This window comes from Stomoxys calcitrans, chromosome 1 (genome assembly GCF_963082655.1).
Source record: "Stomoxys calcitrans chromosome 1, idStoCalc2.1, whole genome shotgun sequence".
Lineage (NCBI taxonomy): Eukaryota > Metazoa > Arthropoda > Insecta > Diptera > Muscidae > Stomoxys > Stomoxys calcitrans.
The window spans coordinates 158,972,165-159,000,121 of NC_081552.1; the positions used below are offsets into that span (position 1 = coordinate 158,972,165).

At 40.0% G+C, this 27,957-nt stretch overlaps 1 protein-coding gene across 2 annotated transcripts in view; it reads right to left on the minus strand.

Annotated features, from left to right (window-relative positions):
- Positions 1 to 263: 263 nt before the first annotated feature.
- The window catches only part of LOC106090113 (galactose-proton symporter-like), a 34,952-nt gene continuing 7,258 nt past the window's right edge, over positions 264 to 27,957 (minus strand). The window contains exons 2-3 of one of the 2 annotated variants that reach the window (XM_059360615.1): positions 1,636 to 1,796; positions 264 to 1,570 (exon numbers count right to left, since the gene is read on the minus strand). In XM_059360615.1, the coding sequence (XP_059216598.1) occupies positions 422 to 1,570; positions 1,636 to 1,796 (1,310 nt within the window). In that variant the 3' untranslated portion in view covers positions 264 to 421. Of the gene's footprint in view, positions 1,571 to 1,635; positions 1,797 to 13,331; positions 14,570 to 14,634; positions 14,796 to 27,957 lie in introns of those variants that run through there. The other variant, XM_059360614.1, reaches the window with a different exon arrangement.

Consider the following 27,957-nt stretch of genomic DNA (forward strand, 5'->3'; position numbering starts at 1 on the left):
TTGAGGGTGAAATTCTTAACCGTGCATCGATTCCGATTTGGATATAGTTCCCATACAAACTGGTCCTTCGGCTTAATTTCTTGAGCCCCTAGAACCCGAAATAGTTGTCCTATTAGGCTGAAACTTTGAACGTTGTGTTCTGTTACGGCTTCCAACAACCGTGTCAAGACGGTCCAATTCGGTGTATAATCTGATATAGCTCCCATGTAAGCCTATCTCCCGATTTCACGTCTAGTGTCTTTGTAACATTTTCAATTCGGGTGTTCGTTTCGTTATCTTTATATTTACATTGATCTTAGTTTCCGAAGCATAATACATTATTTTATATACATTTCCACATTAGAATTTGATCTTGAATAATACAGGTATAATTATGTACATATTTGTGTTGCAGTTTCCGTATGATAATATAAATTCTATTTTAATCTGATTTATAATTTATTATTTTTCGAAACTTTGCCAGGCATTCGCGCAATGTATCATTTTTCGTTTCGGGCATGGCAACTATGGCCAATGCGAAAAAGACCAACGACAGCGCCCCGACGGTGTAAAAGTAATCGGACAGGTCGTACACATTAAATCGCCAAGGCTCTGAATGTACAGCAATGATCACTATATGAATAGCCATTTCCGCGATGAAGGCAAGCGCCACATAGAAAGATTTAACTGCCAATGGAAAAGCTTCGGTTAGGTACACCGCTGACGATGCTGTGGACAAGCCAGCAAAGAACTGATAGGCCATCAATAGGTACATAACAGCTGTCATAATATCCTTATCTCGTACATTTTTCTGGTTATGCAAGAGACCGCCCAGGATGAAAGCAATAGAGCATGTGAAGAAAAAGCCCACAATCATTGGTGGTTTGCGTCCCTTCGAGTCTAAGGTGAATAAAACCAGCATAGGCCCAAGCCAAGCACACAATCCGTATATGTACATAGGCCAAAAATCATCGGGTGTGTATATGACGCTACTGGCATAAGATACTGCGAAAAATGAGTAAAATGAATAGCTGGCCGCCGTAAAAACGCGATAGAAGCTGAGCTTAATCAAGGCAGGCAAACCGATTAAGGCACTCTTGAGTAGCGTATCTTCTGCACTTTCAGCCACATAAAGTTTATGCTCTGCCAATTGTTCGTAGGTCTCATGCGTTATAGTAAACGGTCTTTGAAGGCGTCGCAACACATCAATTGCCATCTCTTCCTGGCCTCGCTGCAAATAGAAAACGGGCGATTCCAGTTGCAATGTAAAAGCAATGATGAAACTGATGAAGCCCCAAAAAATTGATAAAGTGCCCATCATTTGTGTACCGTCGAACGAACCTTCGGGCCAGATGTACATGTAACAGATCTGCAAAAATATGCCCAGACTCAGACACATGGAGGCCATAGCAGCTGCATTCATTCCACGCATATATTTCACAGTTTCTTCGCTTATCAAGACCATTGTCAAGGGGAATACGAGGCCCAAAGCTCCACCATTCAAATAACGAGCTGCAAGCAGTGCATCATACGAATCGGAGTCCGCAATTAGTAGTATTCCTGATATTGTGACCAGAAGCGAAGCGAAGCACTGTAAAAACGATATCGTTATATCAGATTTTGTTTTTTGTAGATTGCTATACATCCACCACTTACGGTTATCAATTTCTTGTAAATTTTATTGCAGAGCACTGACCCAATAACGGCACCTATTATAGCGCCAATAAACCAACTCATTGCTAAATGTTTACATGTGAAGTATTCAGGTTTGCCCTGATCTGCCAAAAACATTCCTCCAGAGACGAACACCATTGCCGCTGAAAACAAAAACATATTACTCAATAAAATTTTAATTTAAGTAGATGAAAATATTTTAACACTTATCACCAGATTTTTTCAAAATCGAAAAATTGCCAACAATTTTTCTGTTACTGTGAAATTGGCAACGATACATTTTACACTACATTTTTTATTGATTGGTCGCTACTGGGTGCAAGTAGTGACCCATCGGCGTTGATACTGCTTGTCAGCACTCTATTTAGAGGCCGACACTAATCTTTCAAATTCTTCAAATGAGCTTGTCTTTGTGAATATAGAATCGGCTTCAATATTGGATTTTTTATACCCCCCACCATAGGATAGGGGGTATATTCATTTAGCCATTCCGTTTGCAACACATCGAAACATCAATTCTAAGACGATTTAACGATGTCCGTGTGTCTATCCGTCCGTTCATCTATATCTAATTGTCATATAGACCGATCTCCTGATTAAGGGGCTTGAGCCCATAAAAACCGCAATTATTATCCGATTTCACTGAAATTTTAAATAGTGAATAGGACAACTACCTTGGAAAGACTCCACCAGTGCAGTCGTTATCCTGTTGACATTGTCGTGAACGTCTTCTATGCTTGGAGAATATGAATTATCTTGCCCAAGTCTTCGTCTGAGTCGTCTTCCGAATTTGGCCAGTTGGTTTTCTAATCGGATTCGGCACTGGCCATGCTATTCTAAACCTAATGCAGCGATTGTCTGAGAAGAAATGCTCCATGCAGACCCTCCAATCCTGAACCTAATCGATAAGATTTTCCGAACATATTGTCACATCTAATTCCTCCTCCCTAATCCTAATAACAAAGGTAGCGGTGTTACCAATACTAAGTGTTATTAGGTCGTTAGTGTTCAAGAACTCGGCCCATGCTTGGTCCAGCTGATTAGTGTTGGTACTACCCCACGAAATGTGGTGAGAGTTCACATCGCACCCAATTAGTACCTTATTTTCTGTGTGTTTATCCACTCCTCACTAGACGTTACAGCTGCGTATTACCGCTTTTGATAGGTTCCTACCAAAATTGGTAGGTTTTTACTCTCTTGGTAGTTTGGTAGGCTGACCTCAGTTTTTGGTTTGTTTTTCCAACATAAGTAGTACTCAAAATCATTTTACTTTCCGTACTTTAAACCATGGATGTCGAGAAAATGGCGTAATTCCTGATATTGACTGTAGCTGGTACGAATGTTAAGGGAACTCTTTCAAATTTCGTAAATTTTGAATAAGAAATAAGGCTTTTGAGCGTTCAATGCCTTCAGTCGGACAACAGGGCTATATGGCAACAGCATGCAGATCTGGTCCATACTCATATTTGGAAGGGTTAATGCAACTCACTGTAACGACGAAAATGGGTAGTAAAGGTTCATTTCTGAGCTCACACTATTAAATCGCGAGATGGCTGTATTCCCACTCGGCACGTTTGTTCATGCAAATCAAGGCAATAAGATGACTTTTATGAATTCAAGATTTCTTATTGGGAGATCGGTATAAAGGATGCAACATCAAGATATAGGTCATCTTTGAGCTTTAGGCTGCATAGCTATTTCCACAAACAAACGGACGGACAAGTCTAGATCGTCTATGAGTATAACGACAATCTAGTTTGTGTACGTTGTAGGGTTGAGGATGTATAATTAGATGTGTTTTAATTCCATCCATAAATGCTCCACTGTCTCCCTGTTTCATCACCGTTGCATCCGACGTTGACAACTCTGAAAAATAACGCAGTTCATCGGACGACTACCAGTATTAGCAGAGAATAATTGGTAGTTGATATTGTAAAGTCCTGAAAATTTGTTCCGGGTAGTCCATGTCTCCTAAATTAAGGCAATAAGACCGCATTGAGTTACCCCTCACAGCACTGCCAGATGTGTCCTTTTCGCTAGGCTGTATTGAGTTTTATGTTCGTAAGGCGGCATTGAGTCACCTGCCACTGCACGGTATTATGTCTCAATAAGAGGATCCTTGCCTATATTAGTCTTCCAAATTTTAAGTATATGGGCTGCTTGGGAGTAGGTGATGGTTTCATCGTCGGCTCGGTAAGGCTGCATTGAGATTACTGTCAGTGCACTGCCTGATGTTTCAATATTAGGATCTTTGCCTATCCTAGCCTCCGAACCTTGAGAAAGTCAGTGATGGTTCCATTGTTGGGTCCCCGTCAGGCTGTGTTGCTTATCCTAGTCTTCTCAATATTAATGGAGTCGGTCTTGTCGCCAGCCCCCTATTTGTTAGGCGGTATTGAGTAACCTGCCACTGCTTGGCATGATGTCCCAATATGAGGATCTTTGCCTATTGTAGTCTTCACAATCTTGAAGAATTTTCTGACCCATCTCTCGATGAGGACCGTTGCCCTTGTGAGTTGGGAGATGTCCATCTTTCTCAGCAGGTCGAGATTTGCGCAGCAGGGAGTGTGGATACTTTTGACAGCATCAATACATTCCGCCTACGCAAAGCGCAGCATTGATATGTCCCCTCTATACTCTCAGCACATCATTTGCATGGGTGGACCTTCTTCAGAGTTCCACATATGTTCGAAAATCCGTTAACCAGATCTCCCACTTCGGACCGATGATTTGGGAGAATTCAACCGGGTGCACTGTCCATACCGATGACTGCATAAGTCTGCTCATCTCTGTTATGCTTCATTGCCACTCTGGCGTAAGAGGACGGCGGCTTAACTTTTCCAGTGATCATCTTCCCTTTCCGTCTTGGCTGTGGCGTCCCATTGGAAGTCACAGTCCTCCATGAACACTCAAGGGCCGTGCGCGCTTCCTTCGACTTTGTTTCCCTCCGCAAGACACTGTCTGGGGTCTCCATTGCGGAAGGGCTGGCTTGGTCTTTCCACAGTTGTTGAAAGCGGGGAGCTCTTTTTCTTCATCAGTATTTTAGCATTGTTCGGGAGATCTGATTCTCTTTCGAGCTTCCGTCGAAGTGCTTGGAATCTCACTTCTATCCCTACCAGCAACATTCACTTAAGCTCGATTGCGCTGCCGGTGCGTACTCCTCAGTCTGCTTCGTTGTGCCCCGGATTGCTCTCTCGGGGCTTAGCAAAGCCCTCGCTTACTACTGCCGTCATGCCGCTGTCGTCATCTCTCGATTCGGCTGCGATGACTGCCTAATTGACACTATCGCTGTCTGAATCTAAAATACCATATTTATTTAAAAGCTGCGCAGTTCGTCAGCGCATCCCTCTGTTTTATCCGTTCCTTCCTCATTTGTATGTCTGACGACTGGTTTTGCGCTTGAAGAATTACTCTCCACTACAGGTGCCAACGTAGCGGAGAAGTTAGCATGTCCGCCTATGACCCTGAACGCCTGGGTTCGAGTCCTGGCAAGACCATCAGAAAAATTTTTCAGCGGTGGTTTTCCCCTCCTAATGCTGGCAACATTTGTGAGGTACTTTGCAATGAAGGACTTCTCTCCAAAAAGGAGAGAAGAGGAGAGGAGGAAGCACTATGGCACGCCGTTCGGACTCGGCTATAAAATGGAGGCCCTTATCATTGAGCTCCTTATTGGAATTTTCATGGGCAAAATTTGCAATTGCATTTACAGGTGCCTTGGAGGGTCGTAGAACACACACCACCACAGATGTTGGGTCCTTGGAGCCATGTTGAGCCTACTGTTGAATGGCTTTAAAATTTGATTTTTTTCTTTGTGGAGCGAATTGGAAACACGTCCGCTCTGCTCAATGGTTTCTTCTTTACAATAGTTAATACTATCTTATTTTAATAGTGTTTTTTTTTTAATCCATATAGATATTATTAAACTGCGCCGAGGGGAAGATAACATATGTGGATCTAGATTTCGTTGTTTTGTATGCAAAATGCTAAGATAGGTATTTGTTACGACTAATTGTAAATATACATGAATTTCTTTATAATACTCTTCACAGACCATGTCCCCGTCAATAATGTAACGCAATTTGATCCAATTTATTTTTATAAAAAAGTAAAAAGAAAATTGAAGCTTGCAAATAATTGGTTTGTGGAGGTTATACGAGGGTTGAATTTAAAATTTCGTGATTGGACAGCTCTTGTGTTGCAATTTGCCAACGGACATCTCTATCGTAAAGCTTGACATTTTTGAGGCTGTACGTATTTAGAATGTTTTAACATACGAGGGTTTCATTTTATATTGCGGGATTGGACAACCCTTCTGTTGCAATCTGCCAACTGGCAGCTCCATCGTAAGGATTGACATACGAGCGCTATTTGTGTTGTTTACAGTAACTTAAAAGATTTATCTCGCCCAAAAAAATAGAACTAAATCGGGAACATTTTCGGGCGATTATTTTTTACAACTTTCGACGTGGTTTAACTCAATAGCAGTGGATCGACGGACTTAATTTAATTTTTGGCGATGAAGCTCCATCAAGGACCAGTGTTTATCGATGGTATGGTGAATTCAACCGAGGTCGTGGTTCACTCCAAAAAGAATTTCAAGAAGGTCGCCCAAAATCAGTTTTTGCTACAAAAACCATTGATGCTGTGCGCCAACTGATATTGCAAGATCGTCATGCAGACAATCTTAGGCATTAGTGGGACCAGCATACCCACACAACTTGTCATTCACTCTAAAAAGGCTAGTATCGATTAGTCGAAAGGAATGCTCTAAAAATACGATGGCGGTGCTTCGATGCGTTTGGAATGCATGTTTAGGAGATACCTCAATCAGAGCGGCAAAAGCGCTTCGTCAATTGATTCAAACGCATGCAAAAGTGTAAGATCTATACTGGGGAATATTTGAAAAACAAAAAAACTATTTTCGATGATTAATATTTGTTTTTGGTTTTTAATCCCTAAATATGAAAGGCAACCCTCATATTGCATTTTGTTTGTTTTATATTGTACATATTAACTGGACATTGCAATTGCAAATTTTGCCACCGAAACGCAGAGGTTAGCATGTCCGCCTATTACGATGAACGCCTGGGTTCGAATCCTGGCGAGACCATCAGAAAAAATTTTCGGCGTTGGTTTTCCCCTCCAAATGCTGGCATCACTTGTGAGGTACTATGCCATGTAAAACTTCTCCAAAGAGTTGTCGCACTGCGGGCACGCTGTTCGGACTCCGATATGAAAAGGAGGCTCCTTATCATTGAAGTTAAACTTCAATCGGACTGCACTCATTAATATGTGAGAAGTTTGCCCCTGTTCCTTAGTAGAATGTTTATAAGCAAAATTTGCATTACCATCAAAAGTAGTAGGCTTATTGCCATAAATTTATTATGTTTTTTTTTTTTTTTTTGTATAAAAACTATCAAATGCAACAAGCCACTTAAACGGTTTCAAAAAATTTCGCTCCTAAGAATTTTGAGAAAAATTTTTGTATGATTTTTTTGGATATAAACAATTGCCGACTTTAAAATTTTTTTTCTAAGCTTCATTCGTCTACTTTGCGCCAATCTAAACTTCTTTAGGGTACCTAATTGGAGCTAGAATTGTTCTAAGACAGCGCTTTTATTGGGTATCTACCATATCTATCTACCCATTCATCGTTAATGGGTTAAGTGTATGTGTAGGGTATTAATTAATCAGCACCACCCCTATTTTGCCTTCTGTTACTTGTTTAATTTATACTTCGTGATCTCAATATGAACAAGAGAGACTCCTGAGGCCTGCCACACATAAAGCAAATAGTGACAGTGTCATAATAGAACGCTTTCTTTCCTTTCATAGAGTGTACAATAGTAGTGAAATGCTTGATCACTAAAATGTACATCAACTCACAGCATTATCTTGGCTCCTTGTGCGCTGCATGATATCTTGGGAATTGTTCGTTCATGAAGACTAGCAGGACTTTTTGAGTGCTACTTTAAGGCAAGAATGCGTCATACAGACACACACATTGTATTGTAATTAGATGCTTTTGCTGTACTCTAGGATTACGTTTTCCAAGAAATATCCCTATCCATATCAATTTTCATATACCTCAATTTCTCTGTCTCTCAATGCCTTTTTATGGTCGGAGTTGGATGGTTTGATCTTAACAACGTTTACTTTCAACAAGACGGTGCAACACACTACAAAAGCAATAAAACAGTTGCTCTATTACGGGAGAAGTTTCCGGGCCGTGTTATCTCTACAAGAGGTGATCACAATTGGCCACCGAGATCTTGTACGTAATTTAACACATTGGGGCCACGGGAAAGATAAGGTGTACGCCAACAGGCCAGCGTCGATCCGAGACCCAAAAGATAGAATTCATGGAAAATTTCATGAAAATGATATGGTGCTGTAAATGTATCCGATTTGAGCCCCTTTTTACCATAATCCACAAATACGTCCAGTTTGAGGGGTATGTAAGGCATTTTACTATACTTCTAAATACGTTCGTTTTATACCCATATTGCCCAAAGCGGAGAAAGAGTCCTTTTGGTGGCTTTTTGGGTGTGGAGGACCCCCCGAACTCTTAGGGTGAAATTTATATACCATGATCATACTCTAAATACCTTTCGTTTGATACTCATATTGTCCCAATCGGTACACATGTCCGTTCGAGTGGGTTTTGGGATAGGGTGTCCCCCATGTTATATGATTATATGACCCTAAAATTGTATACCAATTTCGTGTTTTTGGGGTACCATAATGTGGTAAACACAATTTCGCATAAATAGTTGGACCCATCCCCGAGATCTGGCATTTTTGAACATTGTGGTAAGGGAGAGGGTCCGCGCCCCCTTCCTTTTCAATTAATCTTCTTAGTTTTTATAGAACTTTTAGACTATTGTAAAAGCTGGTCACTGGGTAGGAGGGTTAAAAAATACAACCGAAAACAGTCAAAGAGTAGTTCCTTTTTTATTTATTCGAAGGACAGACAACTTGTCAAAACAGTAGTAGAAAGCATATGATCAACTCAGCACACCCTCCTGTACCACTCGCGCTCTTTTTCTTTGTTCGCGTTGGCTTTGCTATTCAAATAAATGGTTTTTTTATACCCTCCATCATAAACTACTTTCGTCATTCCGTTTGTAGAGCATCGAATTCTTATTCTTAATTCTGATCCGATTTGATATTTTGATATAGCTCCCATATCAACCGATCTCCTAATTTGACTCTTTGAACAATTCTTATGCGATTTGGCTAAACATATGTGCCAAATATGGTCTGAATGGGTCCATAACCTGATATAGCTCCCATATGAACCGATCTTCCGATTTTAATTCGTAAGTCACTATAGGGCTCAATTCTTATTCAGTTTTTGCTGACATTTTGCACAATGGTCCGAATTGGTTCATAACCTGAAATAGCTCCAATAGCTTTGAAATTTTTATCCATTATCCATTATAAAAAAATGGTAAATGAGATCAATGGTAGAGGGTATGTAAGATTCGGCTAGGCCGAACTTTTCACGCTTTTACTTGTTGTCGCTCGATTTGTTCGCTAAGTTATTAAAAACTGCTATTTCCCTGTTTTCAAAGACTTGGCTAACGAATCGAGTGACAAAACGAAAAAAGTATGTGCTTATCGGCACGCTACATGGGCTCGACTATAGAAAGGAGCTAAATTTTCAAACAAACCCGCTCTACTGAGCTTTCGCTTTCAAGACGTAGAAAAACATCACCTCCGTAAAGTAACCTACTCTCCAATAGCTCTGATTCTGTGTCCGTTAATTGAGCCTTCCCCTCTTACAGTTTAACACAAACTTGGATATTCGCACTCTACTAATTAAATTTTTATCCTGAATCACCCTATGGCCCGTCTTAGGGTGCGAAATTTAAAAAATAATACAGCAAACAACCGCAACGAAATTCCTGTACATTAGTTTTCTTTATTTTACGGATCGATAGGTTGCCATAACAAAGATAAATGCTGCATGATAAAATTTAACCACTCTGCCCTCTCCCTGTTCGTGGTGGCGTCTCCATTCAGTTGATTCATTTGCAAACAGAATAGATGGCGCTTATTTAGATGTTAGTGCTAAGTGCTGCCATCGATACCGATTTGGCCGCACTAAAAATGACGGCCACTTCAAGTTGAGATTTGCAACTGCTCCTATCACACTAAACGTCATAACTTTGGGGGTATGTCAGCAGTGTCCTGTTAAGTCATTATAATTGATCAACTGTTTTGAGGTGTGGTGGTCCGCTAGATATATGAGCAGCACATTGTCATAATTGGTGTATACAGCCGTTTAATGGGAGGCGCCTCACTCCAATAAACTATTGGAGACGATTTTAAGAGGTAAAGCACCACCTAGACTCTTGGACACAAAGTTTAATGTCATATACGTAAGCTAGCTAGGATCGAATTATATTCCCATTTGAGGGTGGGGAGACCCCCAATTACTTAGACCTCATTTTGTAGGACATATTCATAGTCTAGTTCCGAATACCTTTCATTTCAGTCCCATATTGATATTTACGTCTAAAATGTTTGTTTTGGGGGAGTTTTTGGGGTTCGACGACCCCTCGCTTACTTGTTCCGAATTTTTAATACCATATTCATATTCTACTCCCCAAAACCTTTCATTTGATACCCATATTGTCCCTGTCGGTCTACTTTTGATTTTAAGTGGTGTATTTGAGGTAACGAGGGAGGGTCCGCCTCCTTCCAATATCAACAAACTAAAAAACCTTTTCCTCCTTCCAGACTATTTTCGTAATCTACTCCCGAATACCTTTCATTCGAGTCCCATATTTTGATTATCGTAAAATAAACCTATTTTAGGGGTTTTGTCTTTGCCTCTCTTCTTAGGCAAAAAAGGATATAAGAAAAGAGCTATTAAAACGATATCAAGATATGGTCCGGTTCGGACCAAAATTAAATTATATGTTGGAGACCTGTATAAAATTTCAGCCAATTCGTATAAGAATTGCGCCCATTGGGGCTCACGAAGTAAAATAGAGAGAACGATTTATATGGAATCTGCATCGGAATACAGACCGATTCAGACCATAATAAACACGTATGTTGATGGTCAAGAGAGAATCCGTGGTACAAATTTTCAGGCAAATCGGATAATAATTGCGACCTCTAGAGGATCAAGAAGTCAAGATCCCAGATCGGTTTATATGGCAGCTATATCAGGTTATGGACCGATTTCAACCATACTTGGCACAGTTGTTGGGTATCATAACAAAACACGTCGTGCGAAATTCCATTCCAATCGGATAAGAATTGCGCCCTCTAAAGGCTCAAGAAGTCAAGACCCAAGATCGGTTTTTATGGCAGCTATATCAGGTTATGGACCGATTTGAACCATACTTGGCACAGTTATTGGATATCATAACAAAACATGTTATGTATCATGTTGTATCAGGCTTTAGACCGATTCAGACCATAAAAAACACGTATGTTGACGGTCATGAGAGGATCCGTCGAACAAAATCGGCAAATCAGGCAAATCGGATAGGAATTGTGCCCTCTAGAAGCTCAAGAAGTCAAGTCCCCATATCTGTTTATATGACAGCTAAATCAGGTTATGAACCGATTTTTTTGACACAGTTGTGCCAAAATTCACTCAAAACGGATAAGAATTGCGCCCTCTAGAGGCTCAAGAAGTCAAGACCCAAGATCGGTTTATATGGCAGCTATATGAGGTTATGGACCGATTTGAACCATACTTGGAACAGTTGTTGGATATCATAACAAAACACTTCGCGCCAATTTCATTCCAATCGGATAAGAATTGCGCACTCTAGACGCTCAAGAAGTCAAGACCCAAGATCGGTTTATATGGCGACTATATCAAAACATGGACCGATGTGGCCAGTTACAATACCAACCGACCTACACTAAGAAGAAGTATTTGTGCAAAATTTCAAGCGGCTAGCTTTACTCTTTCGGAAGTTAGCGTGCTTTCGACAGACAGACGGACGGACGGACAGGCGGACGGACGGACAAACGGACGGACGGATGGACATGGCTAGATCGACATAAAATGTCACGACGATCAAGAATATATATACTTTATGGGGTCTCAGACGAATATTTCGAGTAGTTACAAACAGAATGACGAAATTAGTATACCCCCCATCCTATGGTGGAGGGTATAAAAAGTCATTCAAAGAATTTGACAAATGCGATCCATGGGCCGTACAAATGCGATTCATGGGCCGTATATGATACAGCCCTGCCGAACATAGTACGCTTTTACTTGTTTTATCTCATTAATGTTGTTACACCTTTTGTTTCTTCTTTCTCTCACTCTTCTTCACAGATACTTATTATATTATATTGGTAGTTGGGGATTGCAAATGGGCCATATCGGTTCAGATTTGGATATAGCTCCCATATAATTTGTCTTCTTGAGCTCCTGGAAGCCGTAATTTTCATTCGATTTGGATAAAATTTTGCACAAAGCATTCTGTTATGACCTTCAACAACTGTGTCAAGTACGGTTCAAATTAGTCAAATCAGTAACCTGGAATAGCTCCCATATGAACCGATATCCCGAATTCATTTCTTGAGCCCCTGGAAGCCACAATTTTCATCAGATTTGGCTTAAATTTTGCACATTGCATTCTATTATGACCTCCAACAACGGTGTTAATTACTGTCCAAATAGGTCTGTAACCTGGAATAGCTCCCATATAAATCGATCTCCCGATTTGACTTCTTGAGCCCCGGGAAGCCGAAATTTTCATTCCATTTGGCTGAAATTTTGCACATTCAATTATGTTATGACCCCTAACAACTGTGTTAGGAACGGTTCAAATCGCTATGTAACCTAGTATAACTCCCATATGATCCGATCTCCCGATTTGACTGCTTGAGCCCCTGGAAGCCACAACTTTTGTCCGATTTGGCTGAAATTGTATATGCGGTGTTTTGTTTTAAATTTTAACAACAGTACCAAGTATGTTCTAAATCAGTCTATAACCTGATATAGCTCCCATATATAACGCTCTTCCGATTATCCTTGCTGGTTTGACAGAAGTTTGGTATGTACAATAAAATTATGCCCATCAGCTAAATTTAGTTTGTATACATTTTTAGTAGACTCCATGGTAGTGGGTTCCCGAGATTCGGCCCGGCCGAAGTTAGCATGCTTTTACTTGTTTATTATATTTTTTCTTTAAAACGTTCCATGTTGAATTGCTTTATGTGGGTTTTCAGTTTTGTCTTGGACACGATGATGGAATGCTCCACCCCTGAAATCGTAATAACTCCAGGTGTTGCACTTTTAGGAATGTAGCTATTAGAAATCTAAGTAATAGCCAAAAATTTAAAAATCAATTAAGCGTCATGTTGACGGTGAAATTCTCAACCGTGCATCGATTCCGATTTGGATATAGCTCCCATACAAACTGGTCCTTCGGCTTAATTTCTTGAGCCCCTAGAACCCGAAATAGTTGTCCTATTAGGCTGAAACTTTGAACGTTGTGTTCTGTTACGGCTTCCAACAACCGTGTCAAGACGGTCCAATTCGGTGTATAATCTGATATAGCTCCCATGTAAGCCTATCTCCCGATTTCACGTCTAGTGTCTTTGTAACATTTTCAATTCGGGTGTTCGTTTCGTTATCTTTATATTTATATTGATCTTAGTTTCCGAAGTATAATACATTATTTTATATACATTTCCACATTAGAATTTGATCTTGAATAATACAGGTATAATTATGTACATATTTGTGTTGCAGTTTCCGTATGATAATATAAATTCTATTTTAATCTGATTTATAATTTATTATTTTTCGAAACTTTGCCAGGCATTCGCGCAATGTATCATTTTTCGTTTCGGGCATGGCAACTATGGCCAATGCGAAAAAGACCAACGACAGCGCCCCGACGGTGTAAAAGTAATCGGACAGGTCGTACACATTAAATCGCCAAGGCTCTGAATGTACAGCAATGATCACTATATGAATAGCCATTTCCGCGATGAAGGCAAGCGCCACATAGAAAGATTTAACTGCCAATGGAAAAGCTTCGGTTAGGTACACCGCTGACGATGCTGTGGACAAGCCAGCAAAGAACTGATAGGCCATCAATAGGTACATAACAGCTGTCATAATATCCTTATCTCGTACATTTTTCTGGTTATGCAAGAGACCGCCCAGGATGAAAGCAATAGAGCATGTGAAGAAAAAGCCCACAATCATTGGTGGTTTGCGTCCCTTCGAGTCTAAGGTGAATAAAACCAGCATAGGCCCAAGCCAAGCACACAATCCGTATATGTACATAGGCCAAAAATCATCGGGTGTGTATATGACGCTACTGGCATAAGATACTGCGAAAAATGAGTAAAATGAATAGCTGGCCGCCGTAAAAACGCGATAGAAGCTGAGCTTAATCAAGGCAGGCAAACCGATTAAGGCACTCTTGAGTAGCGTATCTTCTGCACTTTCAGCCACATAAAGTTTATGCTCTGCCAATTGTTCGTAGGTCTCATGCGTTATAGTAAACGGTCTTTGAAGGCGTCGCAACACATCAATTGCCATCTCTTCCTGGCCTCGCTGCAAATAGAAAACGGGCGATTCCAGTTGCAATGTAAAAGCAATGATGAAACTGATGAAGCCCCAAAAAATTGATAAAGTGCCCATCATTTGTGTACCGTCGAACGAACCTTCTGGCCAGATGTACATGTAACAGATCTGCAAAAATATGCCCAGACTCAGACACATGGAGGCCATAGCAGCTGCATTCATTCCACGCATATATTTCACAGTTTCTTCGCTTATCAAGACCATTGTCAAGGGGAATACGAGGCCCAAAGCTCCACCATTCAAATAACGAGCTGCAAGCAGTGCATCATACGAATCGGAGTCCGCAATTAGTAGTATTCCTGATATTGTGACCAGAAGCGAAGCGAAGCACTGTAAAAACGATATCGTTATATGAGATTTTGTTTTTTGTAGATTGCTATACATCCACCACTTACGGTTATCAATTTCTTGTAAATTTTATTGCAGAGCACTGACCCAATAACGGCACCTATTATAGCGCCAATAAACCAACTCATTGCTAAATGTTTACATGTGAAGTATTCAGGTTTGCCCTGGTCTGCCAAAAACATTCCTCCAGAGACGAACACCATTGCCGCTGAAAACAAAAACATATTACTCAATAAAATTTTAATTTAAGTAGATGAAAATATTTTAACACTTATCACCAGATTTTTTCAAAATCGAAAAATCGCCAACAATTTTTCTGTTACTGTGAAATTGGCAATGATACATTTTACACTACATTTTTTATTGATTGGTCGCTACTGGGTGCAAGTAGTGACCCATCGGCGTTGATACTGATTGTCAGCACTCTATTTAGAGGCCGACCCTAATCTTTCAAATTCTTCAAATGAGCTTGTCTTTGTGAATCGGCTTCAATATTGGATTTTTTTATACCCCCCACCATAGGATAGGGGGTATATTCATTTAGTCATTCCGTTTGCAACACATCGAAACATCAATTCTAAGACGATTTAACGATGTCCGTGTGTCTATCCGTCCGTTCATCTATATCTAATTGTCATATAGACCGATCTGCTGATTAAGGGTCTTGAGCCCATAAAAACCGCAATTATTATCCGATTTCACTGAAATTTTAAATAGTGAATAGGACAACTATCTTGGAAAGACTCCACCAGTGCAGTCGTTATCCTGTTGACATTGTCGTGAACGTCTTCTATGTTTGGAGAATATGAATTATATTGCCCAAGTCTTCTTCTGAGTCGTCTTCCAAATTTGGCCAGTTGGTTTTCTAATCGGATTCGGCACTGGCCATGCTATTCTAAACCTAATGCATCGATTGTCTGAGAAGAAATGCTCCATGCAGACCCTCCAATCCTGAACCTAATCGATAAGATTTTCCGAACATATTGTCACATCTAATTCCTCCTCCCTAATCCTAATAACAAAGGTAGCGGTGTTACCAATACTAAGTGTTATTAGGTCGTTAGTGTTCAAGAACTCGGCCCATGCTTGGTCCAGCTGATTAGTGTTGGTACTACCCCACGAAATGTGGTGAGAGTTCACATCGCACCCAATTAGTACCTTATTTTCTGTGTGTTTATCCACTCCTCACCAGACGTTGCAGCTGCGTATTGCCGCTTGTGGTAGGTTCCTACCAAAATTGGTAGGTTTTTATTCTCTTGGTAGTTTGGTAGGCTGACCTCAGTTTTTGGTTTGTTTTTCCAACATAAGTAGTACTCAAAATCATTTTACTTTCCGTACTTTAAACCATGGATGTCGAGAAAATGGCGTAATTCCTGATATTGACTGTAACTGGTACGAATGTTAAGGGAACTCTTTAAAATTTCGTAAATTTTGAATAAGAAATAAGGCTTTTGAGCGTTCAATGCCTTCAGTCGGACAACAGGGCTATATGGCAACAGCATGCAGATCTGGTCCATACTCATATTTGGAAGGGTTAATGCAACTCACTGTAACGACGAAAATGGGTAGTAAAGGTTCATTTCTGAGCTCACACTATTAAATCGCGAGATGGCTGTATTCCCACTCGGCACGTTTGTTCATGCAAATCAAGGCAATAAGATGACTTTTATGAATTCAAGATTTCTTATTGGGAGATCGGTATAAAGGATGCAACATCAAGATATAGGTCATCTTTGAGCTTTAGGCTGCATAGCTATTTCCACAAACAAACGGACGGACAAGTCTAGATCGTCTATGAGTATAACGACAATCTAGTTTGTGTACGTTGTAGGGTTGAGGATGTATAATTAGATGTGTTTTAATTCCATCCATAAATGCTCCACTGTCTCCCTGTTTCATCACCGTTGCATCCGACGTTGACAACTCTGAAAAATAACGCAGTTCATCGGACGAGTACCAGTATTAGCAGAGAATAATTGGTAGTTGATATGGTTAAGTCCTGAAAATTTGTTCCGGGTAGTCCATGTCTCCTAAATTAAGGCAATAAGACTGCATTGAGTTACCCGTCACAGCACTGCCAGATGTGTCCTTTTCGCTAGGCTGTATTGAGTTTTATGTTCGTAAGGCGGCATTGAGTCACCTGCCACTGCACGGTATTATGTCTCAATAAGAGAATCCTTGCCTATATTAGTCTTCCAAATTTTAAGTATATGGGCTGCTTGGGAGTATTGAGAATATTGTCAGTGCACTGCCTGATGTTTCAATATTAGGATCTTTGCCTATCCTAGCCTCCGAACCTTGAGAAAGTCAGTGATGGTTCCATTGTTGGGTCCCCGTCAGGCTGTGTTGCTTATCCTAGTCTTCTCAATATTAATGGAGTCGGTCTTGTCGCCAGCCCCCTATTGGTTAGGCGGTATTGAGTAACCTGCCACTGCTTGGCATGATGTCCCAATATGAGGATCTTTGCCTATTGTAGTCTTCACAATCTTGAAGAATTTTCTGACCCATCTCTCGATGAGGACCGTTGCCCTTGTGAGCTGGGAGATGTCCATCTTTCTCAGCAGGTCGAGATTTGCGCAGCAGGGAGTGTGGATACTTTTGACAGCATCAATACATTCCGCCTACGCAAAGCGCAGCATTGATATGTCCCCTCTATACTCTCAGCACATCATTTGCATGGGTGGAACTTCTTCAGAGTTCCACATATGTTCGAAAATCCGTTAACCAGATCTCCCACTTCGGACCGATGATTTGGGAGAATTCAACCGGGTGCACTGTCCATACCGATGACTGCATAAGTCTGCTCATCTCTGTTATGCTTCATTGCCACTCTGGCGTAAGAGGACGGCGGCTTAACTTTTCCAGTGATCATCTTCCCTTTCCGTCTTGGCTGTGGCGTCCCATTGGAAGTCACAGTCCTCCATGAACACTCAAGGGCCGTGCGCGCTTCCTTCGACTTTGTCTCCCTCCGCAAGACACTGTCTGGGGTCTCCATTGCGGAAGGGCTGGCTTGGTCTTTCCACAGTTGTCTTTTTCTTCATCAGCATTTTAGCATTGTTCGGGAGATCTGATTCTCTTTCGAGCTTCCGTCGAAGTGCTTGGAATCTCACTTCTATCCCTACCAGCAACATTCACTTAAGCTCGATTGCGCTGCCGGTGCGTACTCCTCAGTCTGCTTCGTTGTGCCCCGGATTGCTCTCTCGGGGCTTAGCAAAGCCCTCGCTTACTACTGCCGTCATGCCGCTGTCGTCATCTCTCGATTCGGCTGCGATGACTGCCTAATTGACACTATCGCTGTCTGAATCTAAAATACCATATTTATTTAAAAGCTGCGCAGTTCGTCAGCGCATCCCTCTGTTTTATCCGTTCCTTCCTTATTTGTATGTCTGACGACTGGTTTTGCGCTTGAAGAATTACTCTCCACTACAGGTGCCAACGTAGCGGAGAAGTTAGCATGTCCGCCTATGACCCTGAACGCCTGGGTTCGAGTCCTGGCAAGACCATCAGAAAAATTTTTCAGCGGTGGTTTTCCCCTCCTAATGCTGGCAACATTTGTGAGGTACTTTGCAATGAAGGACTTCTCTCCAAAAAGGAGAGAAGAGGAGAGGAGGAAGCACTATGGCACGCCGTTCGGACTCGGCTATAAAATGGAGGCCCTTATCATTGAGCTCCTTATTGGAATGTTCATGGGCAAAATTTGCATTTGCATTTACAGGTGCCTTGGAGGGTCGTAGAACATACACCACCACAGATGTTGGGTCCTTGGAGCCATGTTGAGCCTACTGTTGAATGGCTTTAAAATTTTATTTTTTTCTTTGTGGAGCGAATTGGAAACACGTCCGTTCTGCTCAATGGTTTCTTCTTTACAATAGTTAATTAATTATAAATATTATTAATACTATCTTATTGTAATAGTGTTTTTTTTTTTTAATCCATATAGATATTATTAAACTGCGCCGAGGGGAAGATAACATATGTGGATCTAGATTTCGTTGTTTTGTATGCAAAATGCTAAGATAGGTATTTGTTACGACTAATTGTGAATATACATGAATTTCTTTATAATACTCTTCACAGACCATGTCCCCGTCAATAATTAAACGCAATTTGATCCAATTTATTTTTATAAAAAAGTAAAAAGGTAATTGAAGCTTGCAAATAATTGGTTTGTGGAGGTTATACGAGGGTTGAATTTAAAATTTCGTGATTGGACAGCTCTTGTGTTGCAATTTGCCAACTGACATCTCTATCGTAAAGCTTGACATTTTTGAGGCTGTACGTATTTAGAATGTTTTAACATACGAGGGTTTCATTTTATATTTCGGGATTGGACAACCCTTGTGTTGCAATCTGCCAACTGGCAGCTCCATCGTAAGGATTGACATACGAGCGCGAGAGTGTTGTTTACAGTAACTTAAAAGATTCATCTCGCCCAACAAAATAGAACTAAATCGTGAACATTTTCGGGCGATTATTTTTTACAACTTTCGACGTGGTTTAACTCAATAGCAGTGCATCGACGGACTTAATTTAATTTTTGGCGATGAAGCTCCATCAAGGACCAGTGTTTATCGATGGTATGGTGAATTCAACCGAGGTCGTGGTTCACTCCAAAAAGAATTTCAAGAAGGTCGCCCAAAATCAGTTTTTGCTACAAAAACCATTGATGCTGTGCGCCAACTGATATTGGAAGATCGTCATGCAGACAATCTTAGGCACTAGTGGACCAGCATACCCACACACCCACAACTTGTCATTCACTCTAAAAAGGCTAGTATCGATTAGTCGAAAGGAATGCTCCAAAAATACGATGGCGGTGCTTCGATGCGTTTGGAATGCATGTTTAGGAGATACCTCAATCAGAGCGGCAAAAGCGCTTCGTCAATTGATTCAAACGCATGCAAAAGTGTAAGATCTATACTGGGGAATATTTGAAAAACAAAAAAACTATTTTCGATGATTAATATTTGTTTTTGGTTTTTAATCCCGAAATATGAAAGGCAACCCTCATATTGCATTTTGTTTGTTTTATATTGTACATATTAACTGGACATTGCAATTGCAAATTTTGCCACCGAAACGCAGAGGTTAGCATGTCCGCCTATTACGATGAACGCCTGGGTTCGAATCCTGGCGAGACCATCAGAAAAAATTTTCGGCGTTGGTTTTCCCCTCCAAATGCTGGCATCACTTGTGAGGTACTATGCCATGTAAAACTTCTCCAAAGAGTTGTCGCACTGCGGGCACGCTGTTCGGACTCCGATATAAAAAGGAGGCTCCTCATTGAAGTTAAACTTCAATCGGACTGCACTCATTAATATGTGAGAAGTTTGCCCCTGTTCCTTAGTAGAATGTTTATAAGCAAAATTTGCATTACCATCAAAAGTAGTAGGCTTATTGCCATAAATTTATTATGTTTTTTTTTTGTATAAAAACTATCAAATGCAACAAGCCACTTAAACGGTTTCAAGAAATTTCACTCCTAAGAATTTTGAGAAAATTTTTTGTATGATTTTTTTTGGATATAAACAATTGCCGACTTTAAAATTTTTTTTCTAAGCTTCATTCGTCTACTTTGCGCCAATCTAAACTTCTTTAGGGTACCTAATTGGAGCTAGAATTGTTCTAAGACAGCGCTTTTCTTGGGTATCTATCTACCCATTCATCGTTAATGGGTTAAGTGTATGTGTAGGGTATTAATTAATCAGCACCACCCCTATTTTGCCTTCTGTTACTTGTTTAATTTATACTTCGTGATCTCAATATGAACAAGAGAGACTCCTGAGGCCTGCCACACATAAAGCAAATAGTGACAGTGTCATAATAGAACGCTTTCTTTCCTTTCATAGAGTGTACAATAGTAGTGAAATGCTTGATCATTAAAATGTACATCAACTCACAGTATTATCTTGGCTCCTTGTGCGCTGCATGATATCTTGGGAATTGTTCGTTCATGAAGACTAGCAGGACTTTTTGAGTGCTACTTTAAGGCAAGAATGCGTCATACAGACACACACATTGTATTGTAATTAGATGCTTTTGCTGTACTCTAGGATTACGTTTTCCAAGAAATATCCTTATCCATATCAATTTTCATATACCTCAATTTCTCTGTCTTTCAATGCCTTTTTATGGTCGGAGTTGGATGGTTTGATCTTAAACGTTTACTTTCAACAAGACGGTGCAACACACTACAAAAGCAATAAAACAATTGCTCTATTACGGGAGAAGTTTCCGGGCCGTGTTATCTCTACAAGAGGTGATCACAATTGGCCACCGAGATCTTGTACGTAATTTAACACCTTGTGACTTCTTTCTTTGGGGCCACGGGAAAGATAAGGTGTACGCCAACATGCCAGCGTCGATCCGAGACCCAAAAGATAGAATTCATGGAAAATTTCATGAAAATGATATGGTGCTGTAAATGTATTCGATTTGAGCCCCTTTTTACCATAATCCACAAATACGTCCAGTTTGAGGGGTATGTAAGGCATTTTACTATACTTCTAAATACGTTCGTTTTATACCCATATTGCCCAAAGCGGAGAAAGAGTCCTTTTGGGGGCTTTTGGGTGTGGAGGACCCCCCGAACTCTTAGGGTGAAATTTATATACCATGATCATACTCTAAATACCTTTCGTTTGATACTCATATTGTCCCAATCGGTACACATGTCCGTTCGAGTGGGTTTTGGGATAGGGTGTCCCCCATGTTATATGATTATATGACCCTAAAATTGTATACCAATTTCGTGTTTTTGGGGTACCATAATGTGGCAAACACAATTTCGCATAAATAGTTGGACCCATCCCCGAGATCTGGCATTTTTGAACATTGTGGTAAGGGAGAGGGTCCGCGCCCCCTTCCTTTTCAATTAATCTTCTTAGTTTTTATAGAACTTTTAGACTATTGTAAAAGCTGGTCACTGGGTAGGAGGGTTAAAAAATACAACCGAAAACAGTCAAAGGGTAGTTCCTTTTTTATTTATTCGAAGGACAGACAACTTGTCAAAATAGTAGTAGAAAGCATATGATCAACTTAGCACACCCTCCTGTACCACTCGCGCTCTTTTTCTTTGTTCGCGTTGGCTTTGCTATTCAAATAATTGGTTTTTTTATACCCTCCATCATAAACTACTTTCGTCATTCCGTTTGTAAAGCATCGAAATATTCATCTGAGACCCAACAAAGTATATATGTATATTTTTGATCATCTTGACATTCTAAGTCGATTAAGCCATGTCGGTCCGTCCATCTGTCGAAAGCACGCTAACTTTCGAAGGGATAAAGCTAGGCGCATAGAGTAGGTCAATTGGGATTTTAAACGGGTCATATTGGTCTATGTTTTGAAATAGCTGCCATATAAACCGATTTTGGATCTTGACCTCTTGAGCCTAAACGTCTCAATTCTGATCCGATTTGATATTTTGATATAGCTCCCATAACGGGTCATATTGGTCTATGTTTTGAAATAGCTGCCATATAAACCGATTTTGGATCTTGACCTCTTGAGCCTAAACGCCTCAATTCTGATCCGATTTGATATTTTGATATAGCTCCCATATCAACCGATCTCCTAATTTGACTCTTTGAACAATTCTTATGCGATTTGGCTAAACATATGTGCCAAATATGGTCTGAATGGGTCCATAACCTGATATAGCTCCCATATGAACCGATCTTCCAATTTTAATTCGTAAGTCACTATAGGACTCAATTCTTATTCAGTTTTTGCTGACATTTTGCACAATGGTCCGAATTGGTTCATAACCTGAAATAGCTCCAATAGCTTTGAAATTTTTATCCATTATCCTTTGTTAGCCTATAAAAAGATATTGGGTAAAAAATGGTAAATGAGATCAATGGTAGAGGGTATGTAAGATTCGGCTAGGCCGAACTTTTCACGCTTTTACTTGTTGTCGCTCGATTTGTTCGCTAAGTTATTAAAAACTGCTATTTCCCTGTTTTCAAAGACTTGGCTAACGAATCGAGTGACAAAACGAAAAAAATATGTGCATATCGGCACGCTACATGGGCTCGACTATAGAAAGGAGCTAAATTTTCAATCAAACCCGCTCCACTGAGCTTTCGCTTTCAAGACGTAGAAAAAAATCACCTCCGTAAAGTAACCTACTCTCCAATAGCTCTGATTCTGTGTCCGTTAATTGAGCCTTCCCCTCTTACAGTTTAACACAAACTTGGATATTCGCACTCTACTAATTAAACTTTTATCCTGAATCACCCTATGGCCCGTCTTAGGGTGCGAAATTTAAAAAATAATACAGCAAACAACCGCAACGAAATTCCTGTACATTAGTTTTCTTTATTTTACGGATCGATAGGTTGCCATAACAAAGATAAATGCTGCATGATAAAATTTAACCACTCTGCCCTCTCTCTGTTCGTGGTGGCGTCTCCATTCAGTTGATTCATTTGCAAACAGAATATATGGCGCTTATTTAAATGTTAGTGCTAAGTGCTGCCATCGATACCGATTTGGCCGCACTAAAAATGACGGCCACTTGAAGTTGAGATTTGCAACTGCTCCTATCACACTGAACGTCATAACTTTGGGGGTATGTCAGCAGTGTCCTGTTAAGTCATTATAATTGATCAACTGTTTTGAGGTGTGGTAGTCCGCTAGATATATGAGCAGCACATTGTCATAATTGGTGTATACAGCCGTTTAATGGGAGGCGCCTCACTCCAATAAACTATTGGAGACGATTTTAAGAGGTAAAGCACCACCTAGACTCTTGGACACAAAGTTTAATGTCATATACGTAAGCTAGCTAGGATCGAATTATATTCCCATTTGAGGGTGGGGAGACCCCCAATTACTTGGACCTCATTTTGTAGGACATATCCATAGTCTAGTTCCGAATACCTTTCATTTCAGTCCCATATTGATATTTACGTCTAATATGTTTGTTTTGGGGGAGTTTTTGGGGTTCGACGACCCCTCGCTTACTTGATCCGAATTTTTAATACCATATTCATATTCTACTCCCCAAAACCTTTCATTTGATACCCATATTGTCCCTGTCGGTCTACTTTTGATTTTAAGTGGTGTTTTTGAGGTAACGAGGGAGGGTCCGCCTCCTTCCAATATCAACAAACTAAAAAACCTTTTCCTCCTTCCAGACTATTTTCGTAATCTACTCCCGAATACCTTTCATTCCAGTCCCATATTTTGATTATCGTAAAATAAACCTATTTTAGGGGTATTGTCTTTGCCTCTCTTCTTAGGCAAAAAAGGATATTAGATAAGAGTTGCTCTGCTATTAAAACGATATCAAGATATGGTCCGGTTCGGACCACAATTAAATTATATGTTGGAGACCTGTATAAAATTTCAGCCAATTCGTATAAGAATTGCGCCCATTGGGGCTCACGAAGTAAAATAGAGAGAACGATTTATATGGATCTGCATCGGGCTACAGACCGATTCAGACCATAATAAACACGTATGTTGATGGTCAAGAGAGGATCCGTGGTACAAATTTTCAGGCAAATCGGATAATAATTGCGACCTCTAGAGGCTCAAGAAGTCAAAATCCCAGATCGGTTTATATGGCAGCTATATCAGGTTATGGACCGATTTCAACCATACTTGGCACAGTTGTTGGGTATCATAACAAAACACGTCGTGCGAAATTTCATTCCAATCAGATAATAATTGCGCACTCTAGAGGCTAAAATAGTCAAGACCCAAGATCGGTTTATATGGCAGCTATAATCAAACATGGACCGATATGGCGAATTTACAATACCAACCGACCCACACTTATAAGAAGATTTCAAGCGGCTAGCTTTACTCCTTCGGAAGTTAGCGTGCTTTCGACAGACAGACAGACGGACAGATGGACGGACGGACATGGCTAGATCGACATAAAATGTCGCGACGATCAAGAATATATATACTTTATGGGGTCTCAGACGAATATTTCGAGTAGTTACAAACAGAATGACTAAATTAGTATACCCCCCATCTTATGGTGGATGGTATAAAAATTACAATAATACTCTTGGCTTTAAAAACAAATAATCAAGAATTATAAACAAAACAGCTTGAAAAAAATAATTAAAAAAGATCACTTAACAATAAAACAGAATTAAACAAAATGGGAAAAAGGTAATACTAAAATCAATAAATAAATAAATTACCAATAATACGCACGATAAAAAACAATCCGTAAGACTATATAACATAGTTAAAGTTGTTGACAATTTGACACAAAAACAAGTAAAAGCGTGCTAAGTTCGGCCGGGCCGAATCTTATATACCCTCTAGCATGGATCGCATTTGTCGAGTTCTTTTCCCGGCATCTCTTCTTAGGCAAAAAAAAAGGATATAAGAAAAGATTTGCTCTGCTATTAGAGCGATATTAAGATATGGTCCGGTATGGACCACAATTAAATTATATTTATGTTGGAGACCTGTGTAAAATGTCAGCCAATTCGAATAAGAATTGCGCCCTTTGTGGGCTCAAGAAGTAAAATAGAGAGATCGATTTATATGGGAGCTGTATCGGGCTATAGACCGATTTAGACCATAATAAACACGTATGTTAATGGTCATGAGAGAATACGTCGTACAAAATTTCAGGCAAATCGGATAATAATTGCGACCTCTAGAGGCTCAAGAAGTCAAGATCCCAGATCGGTTTATATGGCAGCTAAATCAGGTTATGAACCGACTTGTACTTTATTTGACATAGTTGTTGAAAGTAACAATAAAAAAACGTCTTGCGAAATTTCAGCCAAATCGGATAGGAATTGCGCCCTCTAGAAGCTCAAGAAGTCAAGTCCCCAGATCTGTTTATATGACAGCTATATCAGGTTATGAATCGATTTGAACCATATTTGACACAGTTGTTGGATATCATAGCAAAATACTACGTGCCAAAATTTATTAAAATTGGGTAAGAATTGCGCCCTCTAGAGGCTCAAGAAGTCAAGACCCAAGATCGGTTTATATGACAGCTATATAAGGTTATGAACCGATTTTAGCCATACTTGGCACAGTTGTTGGGTATCATAACAAAACACGTCGTGCAAAATCTCATTCCAATCGGATAAGAATTGCGCACTCTAGAGGCTCAAGAAGTCAAAACCCCAGATCGGTTTATATGGCAACTATATCAGGTTATGGACCGATTTGAACTATACTTGGCACAGTTGTTGGATATAATAACGAAACAAGTCGTGCTAAATTTCATTCCAATCGGATAAGAATTGCGCACTCTAGAGGCTCAAGAAGTCAAGACCCAAGATCGGTTTATATGGGAGCTATATCAGGTTATAAACCGATTTGAACCATACTTGGCACAGTTGTTGGATATCAGAACAAAATACGTCGTGCAAAATTTCATCCCAATTGGATAAGAATTGCGCACTCTAGAGGCTCAAGAAGTCAAGACGCAAGATCGGTTGATATGGCAGCTATATCAAAACATAGACCGATATGGCCCATTTACAATACCAACCGACCTACACTAATAAGAAGTATTTGTGCAAAATTTCAAGCGGCTAGCTTTACTCGTTCGGAAGGACGGACGGACGGACAGACATGGCTAAATCGACATAAAATTTCTCGACAATCAAGAATATATATACTTTATGGGGTCTCAGACGAATATTTCGAGTAGTTACAATCAGAATGACGAAATTAGTATACCCCCCATCTTATGGTGGAGGGTATAATTAGAAGCACTGAAAGTGTAGACGAAGACGATTTGATAAAGATCTTGTTGAAAAACTGAAATCTTTTATATCCGTAGGCAACGAGTTGTACAAACGTGCAACTCTTACAAAAAAAGTACTACTCAAAAAATTATCTACCCTCGGAAGAACCAACTGATTAGTTCTGGTAGAATGACAAAAAGTAAATTCATTAACAAGAAAAATGGGAGACCGACATTTCAATAACTTAAAAAGAAACAAAAGCAAACGATAATTAACATACGACAGGAAATCACAACCGACGACCTACACCGTAAACAAAACGAATCATATTGTTAAAAGCGACCTGAATACGATGCATGCTCGCTTGCGACGCACTCCAGACAATATAAAATGGCCGGCAAAACTAATGCATGCGCCATGCGCTTCCACCTCCTCCTCCGCCACAAAGAGCGGTAAATATAAACTCGTGGTATACAGGCTTCTTAAAGAAAAGTTAACCTTAAACACCACGGAACTAATGTGCCGATCAAACCGAAGCCTGCCATCCAGCTGAACACCAAGGCAATCAATGCTTTGCACAAATTCTATATCTACATTATTATATCTAACACTAACATTATTGTGACAGCCCGAAGATAAAAAGGGCTTTAGTTTTAGACGCGTTAACACTGAACCTATTCTCCGCAACCCACTCACGTAACGACTCCATCGCAAAATTAATTTTCGTCTGAAAAACATTCAAAAATCGGTTATCACCCTTAAAAAGCAATTGGATGTCATCAGCATATGCAAATGGAGTGCACCAACAATCCAGACGAGAAAAAACATCATTGACAAATAACACAAAAAGAAGCGGACCTAATACTGAACCCTGAGGAACACCGCTTCTTACAGAAAGAACACTACTGCATTTACCATCAACACAAACAAACTGGCTCCTACCTGTGAGATACGAGCATAACAATATGCATGCAATGGTCGAAAACTAATAAACGGACTTTAATTTACTAAGAAAAAGGCCATAATCCACTCTGTCAAATGCCTTTTCCAAATCTAAAGACAATAGCACGCAAAATCGTGATCCACCCATGTTTGACAAATAAAACGATTACTTTAGAAATAGCCAGACATTTGACATATAATAACATGCTCGACAATCTTTGAACAAATAGGTAAAATAGAAATCGGACGGAACTCCTTCAGAGCGTGATAAGACTGTTTTTTCCCAAAGGGCACCATTTTGGCTAATTTCCAATCGGACGGAAATGAAGAAGTTAACAAAATAGAATTTACAAGATGTAACAGATGACATGACACAAGAGGATAGACTTTCTTAAGAAATTTTAATGAGAAACCATCTACACCTGCTGCATTGGACTTAATGGCAGGAAATGCCCTATCAAACTCCCACAACTCCACACGTTGGCATTGTCCCGATCGGTTCACTTTTATTTTGGGCTTGTACTTTTAGGGTAAGGGGAAGGTCCGCCCACTACCGATATCAATAAATTATACAGCCTATTGCTCCTTCCGGACCACTCTCCACAATCTGTGAAAATTTGGAAGAAATCGGTTCAGCCGTTTTTAAGTTTATACGGAACAAACAGATTTACAAACCCACAAACAAACAAACACAAATTAATTTTATATATATATATATATATATATATATATATATATATA